Source organism: Atractosteus spatula, chromosome 25, assembly GCF_055471065.1.
Source record: "Atractosteus spatula isolate fAtrSpa1 chromosome 25, fAtrSpa1.hap1, whole genome shotgun sequence".
In the NCBI taxonomy this organism is placed as follows: domain Eukaryota; kingdom Metazoa; phylum Chordata; class Actinopteri; order Semionotiformes; family Lepisosteidae; genus Atractosteus; species Atractosteus spatula.
Genome location: NC_142730.1, coordinates 13,959,070 through 13,971,978, shown reverse-complemented (window position 1 = coordinate 13,971,978; position 12,909 = coordinate 13,959,070). Strand labels below are relative to the sequence as shown.

The window sequence follows — 12,909 nt, the reverse complement described above, 5'->3', positions numbered from 1 at the left end:
ATTCGTTTTACGGCAAGCTAGAAAATCTTTTGCCCCCCCCCACCCCCATGAGTCCAGTATGATAAAAGAAAACTTGTGAAGAATTACTTTTACAGAGGATGATGCACAGATATTTCAGTTACAGTTCATTGAGGTTTCCCCTCTATTTTGAGGAAGTATGCAGTTTCAGATATTTTGAAATGCAAAACGTCTGAGTGACTACAGCCTCACAGGAAGCATCAGTCAGGGCTTTCTCTTATAATAAAAAAGAAGGGGATATACAGACAAAGCTGACTACATGCTATTCTTGTGCCAGGCAGTGTATTGTGGCCTGTGGCAGTGCTGTATGTGGAACTGAACTGTGTGGTGGATTGCTGCCTGTTAAAAGGATTTTGGAAATGTAATGGCAATTGGGCAGTTTCTATATACTGTAGAAAAAGTAATATAATAAGAAGAACATAACAGTTTTGTGATTCAGATTGTCATTGGAAAGAAATGTGATTTACCTAGTCACAGATCATTACACTGTAGCGATATCTGGATTACAGTAGCTCTTCCTCAGGATTATACAACCCTAAAGCTGCATTATGGTGCATTTTAAACAACACTTTAATGCAACTGTTGTGTAACATGATTGACAATGATGGAGGCTGCTCTGTAGAAAGGAAAGCTATAATGAGATTTTGTTAGACTGTTTTCCTTGATTTAACTTTACTTCACTACACACTGACAGACGCATAATCAAATCAACAGCAGTAAGCATGTGGATGAAGTGTGACAGAACCAATTAAATCTATGAAAAAACTAAGTAAAAGCACAGAATAACCATGTTGGAACCTAGCTGAAATCAACTGAAATTGCTGTAGTAAGCTTTTATAAGGATTATTTCTCTTTCAGATCAATATTTTTTCATAGTCCACTCTTCTCATTTGTGCAGGTAATCAGATCTCAAAGCCCCTTGGGCAATCCTGTGTGAACTTATTTCGCAATGTAAATATGAGCAGCTATGTTATTTTCAGATGGGCAGACCAAGGCACTAAAAACTGAGCAATCAGCGTGCCAGTTTATGTATTAACCTGTCCAAAATCTGATTGTGGAAAATTGTATTTATGTGCAAATATTTTTGTTAATTTATCTCAACTGTTTGTACTATAGGGGGAACTGCCGGGATTTTTTGCACATTATAGTCAAACACTTCTAATGAGGCTAAACAAGAAGAAATCCCACAGTAAACATTGTACTGTAGGTTTCTTGTGAAAATAACTATATCTAAGTGGAGGTAAATATGTAATGTGTGAAGAAAGATGAGAGTTATTAATGGGTTTCATAATGTTAGACCGCAAAATTTGAAAGATTTTTAAATAGGATGTGCTTTGTATTTGAGGTGGCACGAACCCGATATAAAAATGTTCATAGACTAAGGAGCAACATGTTACTTATGTGTGAATAAATTCTGTACATAATAACTAGCTGATAGATATGAACACCAGCAGCACTGCTAATTCTATAGAAACACTTCTTCCAGCATTATTAAATTGTTCTTAGCCTTTCCAAATTTCCTTCAGACTTCAGAGAATTTTGACATTTCATTTGTACATATCATCCTCCTTTTTCTGATTTTCAGTAAGCATCAAATTCTAGAATGCAATCCAATGCATAAGGAAAATGCACTGGAGACTGTCTGAACCAAGCTTGTTAAACGTGTGCTTTTGATGATAAACTATCTAGAGCACTCGATTCTGAATGAGCTGGTAAAGAATAGTTACATACTGTATAATTTTTGTGGTCATGGCTGTAGTTTTGCCTTTTAATGTGGGGAGGGTGGATGTTTCAAATATGATAGTTCAACAGATGAAATATGTATTCATTTTCAGATCAGTGTAACCTTATACAGATCTCTGGACCTTTAGAACTTGCTGTCTTGCAGTTTTAAAACAAGTAACAACAAACACGTGTTCCTGCTGCAAAGTCTTTGTATAAAAGCATATTTGTGGCCAATTTCGATGTCAACAACCAAAATAACTAAACATGTTTAGTAAGAAATACTACTATTCTTCAAAAATCTTGGACTTTTCAGAACATTATTGAAAAAAAAATATTTTCTGCATTATATTCCGTCAGTAAGGACATAATTAGCAAGAGTCCTTATGAAGGTTAAAGTAGTGTTTAAACAGTTTTTTTTCAAATTCTTGGTTAAATCCACAATATATCCACTCCACCTCATTCTCTGCAATTCCCCACACCGTGTATCATTAAAGTATTTCTTAACAAATTATATACATTTTTTAGACATATGATGTATGGGCTTTTCAGTTTCAATATCCATCTATTTTCTAATGAATTAATCCAATACAGGGTCATGGGTGACGCCGGAGCAAAACCCAGCAAGCAACAGGTGAAAAGCAAAATACATCCCAAGATAAGCCAGTCCATCACAGGGTACACACAGATACAAACACATACACACACTGACACCAGGGCTGATTTTTCCCAAAAGCCAATGAACCTTTCAGCATATCTCTGGACTGTGGGGAGGGAAACCAAGGAAACTCATGGAAACATGGGGCGATCATACAAATTCAATACAATTAAGAATACTGGTTTATACCATGCTGAAAAGAGAAGAAAAGAAACACAATGAAAAGAAAGAAACGAAAACACAATGTTTGGGCTGTGGAGTCTTCACACCTGAAGAAGGCTCCAGAGCCAAAACTGTGTTTCTTTTCTTCTCTTTTTTTAGCATGGAATAAACCCTTACTTGTTCATTTGCAACCTGCCCATGCTGACGCAGCTACCTACTTGAATTTCTTCTACCCATGGGAATACTAACCACTGTGAACTATCTTCCCACATTCCAAAGATATACTGGTAGGCTGATTGGCTTCTGGGAAGACTGGACCTGGTGTGAATGTGTGTGTCTGTCTCTGTATCAGCCCTGTGATGGACTGGTGTCTCATCCAGAATGTTCCCTGCCTTGTGCCTGTTGTTTGCAGGGATAGGTGCTGGGTCCCTCATGACCCTGTATTGGATAAAGCCCTTAGGAAATGGATGGATATGAAGATTTAAAATATTAAAATAAGATATAGTTTTGTTCTTAAAAATGAGAGATGTATGTCTTACATTCTTCTGAGGGAACCAGGTTTACCTCTTTCACTTCTCTTTAAAGTTTATGCATTTGGCAGCAACTGAAGATCAAAGCTTTGGTTTACGAGTACTGTTGTGTTTTGCCCATTTGACTCAGCTGATGGACCACAATATTTATCAGGAAACGAAACAGCAATGTTTCTTTTCTTTCTTCCATAGGCTATCTTGTATTCAGCAGATTTTAAATGTTGAACAAAGGGGTGTTTTGATGTCCACAAATTCAAAGGAAAAAAAATGAAGTGACTGAGTGCTCAGAAGGCGGAGAGATCTCTGTGCGGGTGTGCTGACTCTGCAGCTTGGTCTAAGCCTGTGCTGTTTGGTGCCATGCTGCAGAGTCAAATTCTATAATGGTGAGCCTATGATACAGAGTTTAGGCCAAATAAATTGGATAATAGATTTAAAATTTGGATCACAAAAGGAATAACTTTTGTAATATAATGGATAAGAATCAGTTACAAAGTTTTCAGTATTTAAAGGATACAATTTGGAGAATTCAGATTTTTATAGATATCTTTAAATGCACCACTATTTTAATAGGAGATTATAAGGGGAGATTTAGATATTGTTAATGATGGGGTAGTGAAAATAGTTACAGAAGCCTACAAATCAGAATTAGGAAAAGGTATTATATCTAGATTATATAAAAGTTTTAGGGAAACGAAATCATTTTCTACAGAGTATATAAAAGATAAATGGGTGAAGGAAAGTGAAGTTAGAATTTTGAATGAAGAGTGGCTTAAAATTTGTGAATTTCAATGGAGATGTACTAACTCGCATTTATGGAGAGAGCTTTGCTGGAAAAACATTGTTCGATTTTTCATTACTCCGAGTCAGAAGGCACACCATACTGAGGAAAACTCTAAATGTTGGAGACAGTGTGGAAACCAAGGTAATCATTGGCATATATTCTGGAACTGCCCTAAAATAAGGCTTTTCTTAAAGGAGTTACATGAAGCCCTGGAAACTATATTTGAAAGGAATGTACCCTTTACATTTGAGGCTTTATATTTTGGTAAGCTGGATTTTGATTGGAGGGGAACTGATGAATATTTGTTTGGAATCCTTACATCAGCAGGGAAGAAAGCTATAAGAAGAAAGTGGCTTCTCCCAGATTTACCAACAATGAATGACTGGATTGAATTAATAAAGGAAATATATATAATAGAAAAATAACATTTTCACTAAAATTACAAATGAAAAAAAATGTCAAATATTGGTCTAGATGGGTTTAGTACATTAAACTTTTAAGGTCAGTTTTTGTTGAGATACAAAATAACTGATCTCCTCCCTTTTCATATTCATAAATACATACATCTTCCTTCTTTTGAATGTATATAGTTTTGTTTACTCTTGTAAAAAAGCAATATGAGCCCCTTCTTCATTTTAGACAAAATGTTACTTCTCTTAATAGGGTTAAGTACTCCATTAACATTACATGTAACTATTTTAAGGTCTTGCTTGGACATATCTTATGTAAGTGGTAGAACTTTCAAACTCTCTCCCATACGACATATGTTTCATATTGTTAAACATCCTCTTCCCATCATTTTTTTCTAATAATGCATCACAAACAAAAAACACATAAACAAACAAAACTGTATCCATCTCTGTCTCGTTCACAGTACTTTCTTCCAAATGTGGGGTTCTTTTCAAATGAACCCTGTATGGGCTTCTCTTTTTTTCTTTAAAAAAAAAGGGTTAATCCGTTAGGGAAGTCCTCCTTCTCCTCTGGAGGAGGGCCCTTAAGCAGACGACGCGATGGCAAATCCAAACTTTTATTATAAAAAGAAAAAAGAGGGTAACCAGAAAAATAAAAAGTCACTCTAGTCGTAATAACCAGATATCTATCCCGACATTTACAAATTCTCTTAAAGATCGCAGGAAACTTATTCAAAAAAAAAAACTAAACAATTATATCCCGACTGACTTTTAACAACTCACTGTATCCATTTTCTTCAATTTTGTGAGGGGGATCTCTGCCTGAAACTCTGTAATTTCTCCTTGTATTGCTTTTTCGAGGACTGGTCTTTCCCAGGGCCACTCCGTCTGCCAGCCTTCTGCTAAGTAAACAGCTCGATTTCTTCTTCCAGTGTAGGCGCTGGCGGTATAACTTGAACATAAGTCCCTGCTCTGCCATGTCCTTTGTGGCTTCTGCTGCTGAATGGTATAGGCAGGTGCCGTCTTTATAGAACACCCGTAGCCTCGCTGGAGATGGAGTCTGAAATTTTATTTTCTGCGATTTCAGCACCTTTTTTATTTCAGAATATTCCATAAGTTTTTTGAGTACTGTCGGGGAGTAATCATGATCCACATAAAATCGTTTGTTATTATGGAAAAGTTCTTTCTTTTGCCAAACTTTACATAACACTTCCTCTTTCATCTTGTAGCTTAAGAACTTGGCGACAATGGAGCGCGGTTTGGCGTCAGGGCCTTTAGGTCTTGGCGCTAACGCTCTATGCGCCCTTTCAATTCCCAGTTCCACGTCCTTCGGTAAATCAGGTTTACCCCTCAGCAAATGTTCAAGGAAGGTGACCATGGAGCGACCCTCCAATTCTTCGTGGGAGTCCGTAAATCCAAATGTTTTCTCTGCGCGATCTTCCTTCCTGGTCTGTTCATTTCGTTTCCAAAGTAATTTGTCGTTGCAAGAGTTTCTTTATTACAGTTTCTGTTGTTAAGACCCTTGTTTCCACTTTTTCGATCCGTCTCTCTGCCTTATCCAGTCTCTTATTAACCTTGCTCAGCTCCTGTTTAATATCCGTAAGCTGCTCTTTATTGTCCCGTCTGAAGTCTCTAAGTTCGTATAATATTTTCTGAAGACTGGCGTCTGAGCCATCTTGTTCAGAGCTCACTGAGCTGCTCCGACTGCGGTCAGAAGTCGCAGTTTTGACATTTTCCACGGTCGGTAGTTTTCTCCTGCTTCTCCTGACAGCCCCTTCAGCCATAGTTATTATTTTTTCAAACGTAATGTAGAAAAAAAACTTTTTCAGGGCTTTATTACAAAATTTTCGGGTGATGATCCGTATTATGCTGCCATAATCCTAACCGGAAGTCCGCAAATTTCTTCTTATAAACTTGTTTGTGGTCGGTTTCCAGCTGTGTGCTAGAAACAGCTCTTCACACAGGGACACTTGCCTGACACAAGTATCACATTTTATTACTGGAGAGTTAGTAGAACAGGTACTTCTATCACAGACAGTGCTGTATGTACATAAGCATTTAATACAATCCTGGGGTTGCAATAGTGGCCTGCTAAATCCCACCAGCTCCTGTGTTGGTTTACCAGTAGTTACAGTGCCCTCCAGAATTATCGGCACCCTTGGGAACAATGAGCAAAAAAGGCTATGAAAAAATGTGTTGTTCATCAGCTTAATCTATTAATTATTAATTAATCTGCTTAAAACACTGAAAATATGAGAGAAATCTAACCTTTCAGTGAGGTAAAATTATTCAAAGAAAAAATAAATCCTCATAAAAAAATAAACATTTTTCTCAAAAGCACATGTCACAATTATTGGCACCCCTAGAAATTCCTAGGAACAAAATCTAATTGACATATTCCCATTCATATTTTACCTTTTTTAAGCACACCTAAGACCTAAGTCTTTAGGAACTCTTAAGTGGTCATCCATGAGTCCCTGTTTCACTGGGGTATAAATATGAGGTGACATGCAGGCCAAACACCCTTAGTCATCCATCAACATGGGGAAGATCAGAGAAAAGTGGTTGGAAAAATGAAATGAGACAAAAGGTTGTTGACCTTCATAAATCAGGCAATGGCTATAAAAAATAGCTTTACACCTAAAAAAAACCATCTCCAATATTAGGGCAATAATTAAAAAGTTTCAAACAACTGGAGCTGTGATGAACCTGCCTTGAAGAGGACACAAGTGTATTTTGCCACTATGCACAGTGAGGAAGATGGTTCGAGAGGCAAAACTTTCTCCAAGGATCACAGCTGAACAATTGCAGGAGTTGGTTGTATCCTAGGGTCACCAAGTCTCCAAAACGTCTAGCCTGTTTCATGCCAACAAACTATTTGGAAGGCTTGCCAGAAGAAAGCCTCTCCTGTCGTCAAACCACAAATGTAAGCGCCTGGAGTTCGCTAAACATCACTGGAACTTTGATTGGAACCGGGTTCTATGGTCAGATAAGACAGAAATAGAGGTGGGTTTGGTGTAAAAAGAGTCAAGGTCATACAGAAAAGAACCTAATCCCCACTGTGAAGTATGGTGGTGGATCTGTGATGTTGTGGGGCTGTTTTTCTTCCAAAGGCCCTGGGAATCTTGTTAGGATACATGGCATCATGGACTCCATCAAATACCAGGAGATTTTAGATAAAAATCTGGCTGCATCTACCAGGAGGCTAAGACTGGGTCGCGGTTGGATCTTCCAGCAGGACAACGATCCAATGCATACCTCCACATCCACACAGAAATGGTTCACTGACCACAGTGGCCATCCCAGTCCCCTGACCTAAACCCCATTGAAAAACTGTGGGGTGAGCTGAAGAGGAGAGTTCACAAGCAAGGACCAAGGACTCTGGAGAGATTTTGTATGGAGGAATGGTCTTAGATACCTTTATAGGTGTTCTCCCACCTCATCCAGCATTATAAGAGACTCAGTGCTGTTATCTTGGCAAAGGGAGGGTGCACAAAGTACTAAATGCAGGGGTGCCAATAATTGTGACACGTGTTTTTGAAAAAAAAAATTGTATAAGGATTTTTTTTTCTTTGAATAATTTTACCTCACTGAAAGGTTAGATTTCTCTCATATTTTCAGTGTAAGATCAAGCTGATAAACAACAAAGACATTTTTTCATAGTCTTTTTTGCTCATCTTTACAAAGGGTGCCAATAATTCTGGAGAGCACTGTATGTACAGTCTGAGGTATCCCAGTCACCACAAACTAGCAAATCATGGAACCATAGTTCTGTGAATGAGTAATTTTACAAGTGGAGACACTCCTATGCTTTAAAAATTAAAACTCTAAGAAGTGATCATATTTCCAGATTGTAATTATATAATGTAGGATATTATCAGGAGAAAAATATTGTCTAAGAAAACATTCCTTAAAAATGGTGGTGGCTGATTAAATTATGAACAAACCATAATATTTTACAGATATGATTTCTTATAAAGAGTACCTCCGGAGGTTGCCATGTTTCATCTACAATTTAGTTTTAGGCATGTTCAAAATTCTTTTGCTTTTGAAAATAGTACAGATCTGAGATTACCAAAAAATCTGCTCACAAAGTTTTTGTTCTTACTTTTTGTTGCTTGTGTTGTTGCTGATCTTGAAGAAGTCCTTTAGATAGCATTCCAAGATAGATATATTTATATGCTAAAATTCAGCAGAATTAGAATTATAAAAAATAAGAAAGCTATTTGATCTTTATATATTATTTTTCCAGTCTTCTCCTCCAAATACAGACTGCCTTATTAACAAAATTAATATTTTTAAAGGCAGATTTGGAAATATACAGTTTAAGAACATAGAACAGTGTAGCTAACCTTATGATACTGGAAATATAAGTTACTGTATGTATGTTAAGTATCAATAAAACCAAAATTAAAAAAGCAGCATTTTTAACATGCTTTATTGCATTACATTTAAGCCTATGTCTAACTATACAGGAATGCTGAATAACATTAAATAATTTTAATTCCATTCATGAAATGAATAAATGTGATCCAGTTGTTTTAATTTTTGACCGCAATTATTTGTTCAGTAATATTAAGATTACATCTAAGTATAACATTTTTTTAAAGAATTGTTTAAGCATAATCTGTAGTTTTATTCCTATTTTATTTTCCAAATGATACTTTACTTTTGCTTTCAGATTTGATCATGTCATGTGTGACAGAGCCAAGGGTATATGTGCTGCAGTATGTGGGCAGTTATCTAAACTAGTTTATCAAGCATTCCGCATGTGCATGTGGATCCAAGCTTGGAGAGGATAAAGAGAGCCAGCTTCCTTGTGTTTGTGTAATTCTCTGCTGATGCAGAGCAGGATGATTCTAGATGTTCTATGAAAACTAAAATAATGTTTTTTTAACAATAATGTCTGGAAATCTACTGTACTAGCACTAATTGCAGAGCTATTTTGCTAATTACAGGAAGCACCTGTTTCACATAGGACATGCACACATTACCAGTGGGTTTGACTAAAAGATTATCTCATTATCAAATCCTTGTGTCTGCCCTTTGTAACAATAAGACATATTTTGAGTAATAGTTCATAATTCATCCTTTCAAAAGTGAATAGTTGTCTTATAACCATAAAAGAGCTGTAAAAGCAGAAGTAAAAACTAGTTTAAAAAACAGTTAATGAAATTTAAGAGATTATATCATTAAAGGGGGACAGAAGAACCATAAACTATTCATAAATCACTCTAACATCATGTATATGTAACGTTATAGAAATAATGGAGCTAAAATAGAAGAATACTTTGTGAACAATGGCATTTTACATCTATAACAACATAGATTTAGAAAGGGAAAGCATTGTTTAGAATGCTTTAATTCTATAGGGAATAAAGGATAATAGCTAAAACAAATCCATTATAGATTGTGATTTTCATTAAGCTTTTGATAAAATAACCTTATATTAATAATTCAAGTCAAAACTTGGAATGGGCCACTCAAGGGCATTCACAGGCTTATTTTTAAGCCACACTAGGATTGCTTTGACCTTGTGCTTTTGGATAATTATGAATGATTTTCCTGTTAAAATGTATTTTCTGATTTTAAGGGAAAGATGAGAAGCAGAACTATAACATATTGGTGCCACATCCATGCTTGACAGTAGTTGGGATTCTGTGATGTTGACTGTGTGATGACAGTATGTTGGGTTTGAATCAGACGTGACACTTTGGTTTTAAAATAATAATAAATAACTCCATATTTAAAATATAATAAATCATTTTAATAATCCTGTTTTTGTTTTAACTGTCCAAGAAATCGTTTGCCACTTCTGTGCTTGTTACAAACCCATGTTGAATTTGAAATGTTTCTGTGGAGTGACGAGAATGTTAATCACACATTGTCTCCAGAATAGCTGATAGCATAACAAACACCCGTCTTCTATGAAATCACTTAAAAATGAAAAATTCTGAATTGGATTATTGAGTCATTAAAATACAGCTATATATGCACAAACAATGAGTGATGTGTGCATGATATACAGTACCTCCTCATGCTTTGTGACCTTTATTCTGTTCTTAATTCTCATGCAGAGCTCTGTACACCACTATACTGTAGATGTATTTAAAATCCACAGTGGTTACATATACAAGGTATGGTGCATGTAAAATGGTCTTCTGGAGGCTTTGCTGTTGCAGAAATTATATTTAAAAGAATGCAAAAAGTAACTGGTCACAGTGAGCTACTGTAGGTATGCCACGTGATCTACAAGAATGAAGATGATATAAATAAAACAAACACATCACAATTAGTCTTTGCTATGAGCAGCAGTCACATAGTGTTGTGGTTGCCGCTATTAAATTTAGAACCTAAAAGAAATGTAAAATGCTCAGTTGAAAAGGAAGAGTGTCTGAGTGAAGATTCTAAAAACTGAATATTTTGTTCAGTGCTGATGCACACAACCTGTTCCATTCTTACAGACTCGTAAATCTCAAATCAAGGTCCTGAGATGTGAAGGAGTTTTTGGCATGGCGTATAAAATAAGATTAAATTTGAAATAATGTCATCTCTAAGTGAATTCGGCATTGTCGGTTTAAACAGGGCGTTCTAGTTGATCAAGCAGTGTTAGAAACTGAAGGACTTTATGTTCTGTGAAAACAAGTGGGTACAGTGTAGGATGATCAGCCTTGGCACTTCTTTTCTATGCCATTACGGGATTTTGAATTTTAAATCCAGTAAATTACGGAATTAATCATTAATCTCATGATTAAGGTGGCATGAAAATACCGAATATAATAAGGATTAGGTGGAGCCGAATGGAAGTGAGAGAGGAGTTTAAAATGAGAAGGCTATATGCAAGATATGCCAAGATTGACCACATCTGGTTTAGAAAAGCCTAAAGAGATGAGAATCCTTAGTTCATAACAAGATGTGAGCAATGGAATCAGGTGACTTGGAGATGCGCAGTCACTGTCTGTGGAGAATAGCAGTGATACTGGTATAGCAGGACCTTTCTTCAGGGTGCAGAGTGAATGGCAGCTCTGAGGAGAGACAGACCTCTACCAGGACCTCTCTTTACTCTCTGTTATTAGTTGATGAATTGAGGAACTCAAGGAAATAAAATCTCTGCACTTATGTTGTTTTTCAAGATACCAAAAGATAAGACCACAAATCAAAAGGAGTTGGTGACTCTATTTCTATTTATTTTTATTGGAACATTAAATGTACTGTATATATCTGTGTCTGAACTATATGTTGTGAATGTATCTCAAGCCAGTTACAGTATTCTTAATGGACATTTATTTCCCTAAGTCATTTTGCTATAAGTTGCATTATTTAGGAAAGTAACATGGACTTATAATGGGACACTATTAAACAAGCACTCTCATTTTTGGTATGTTACCGCTTTATTCCATTAATTCTTATTGGTAAAGCCTCCTGCTTTATGTTGCATGGGCATAGCTTCAGTTCTTACGGTCCCAAACCCTGCATATTTACATAAATTTTATGGGGAACAATTCTCTTTGGTACATTGTTTTGCTATAAGTTGAGACTTTATAGTCCCTAACACTGCCGTATAGTTGGGTTATATACATGTACAAGTGACCCCAGTTATTGGTTTGACAATTGTTACCAAAATATTTGAATGATATTCCCAAAATAAATGTTGTGGTTTGTGAGGACATGATGAATATGCATATAGCTGTAATCTCCTTTGTTGTTATTTTTTTGTCTTTTTTTTAAGGTCTTTTTGCCCATATTTTGTTATATTGTCAGCATGACATCACAATATCATCCATTGCCTTCACAGATAGCCCTGGCAGAGTTCTGTCCTGGTTTAAGGATCCAAGTGTTCAGAACACCACCACACTTCTGCTAAGTAATGATGGTGATATTCTATATGTTGGGGCCCGGGACGCACTGCTCTCATTGAATGTCAGTCAGCCAGGTGTCATGACAGTGGTGAAAAAGGTAAGAGAGGAGACATTTTGGATATGTGCTTTTCCAATCATAATAATGTTTTTTTGGAGGGTGAATGAAAGGTTTTTGCTATGGAAGGTATCTGATCACTTAAAAAAATTGTCACTGCCTGTAGCTGCACTACTTGTTTTATCTCATGCTTGTTTATTCAGCTGCTTGAGTTATTTGGGATTCTGCAACTTTCTTTCTTCTGTTCATATCTATTGATACTCTCACTGGCATTTATAAAACATACTTTTCCACCAGAATGATTCTTGGTCCAGCACATACTGTAGTATGTCCTTTAAATCCAAAAGATTGCAAAGTAGTATAAGACCAGGCCTTTTACTGAGTGTGCTGTGCTATGGAAGAGAAAGCTGATGTAAGTAATTTTACAAGAAGTATGCAGACTTGGGTAACAGCTAATTATCCTCTCTGGTTTGGTGTATAGAAATGAACAACGAAAAAGAAATTCAATTCAGGCTGTAAAAATACTGTACTTATGTAATGGTGTGTCTTCACCACAGACATCAGTGAATCAGTAAAATCAGTGTTAAAATGTATTCCGTCATGACACATCCTGTCAGTTATGGCCAAGTTCATGTGGGTTTCTTCTGGGTTCTCTGTTTTCCTCCCACAGTCAAAAAACATTAATTTTATTTAATTAATAAATTAGATTCCTGG

At 36.2% G+C, this 12,909-nt stretch overlaps 1 protein-coding gene across 1 annotated transcript in view; it reads left to right on the top strand.

Moving 5' to 3' along the window:
* sema4ab (sema domain, immunoglobulin domain (Ig), transmembrane domain (TM) and short cytoplasmic domain, (semaphorin) 4Ab) overlaps positions 1–12,909 on the top strand; it is a 90,083-nt gene that overhangs the window by 49,886 nt on the left and 27,288 nt on the right. The window contains exon 3 of the mRNA XM_088905573.1: positions 12,077–12,237. Coding sequence (XP_088761699.1) covers positions 12,077–12,237 — 161 coding nt within the window. The remainder of the gene's footprint in view (positions 1–12,076; positions 12,238–12,909) is intronic.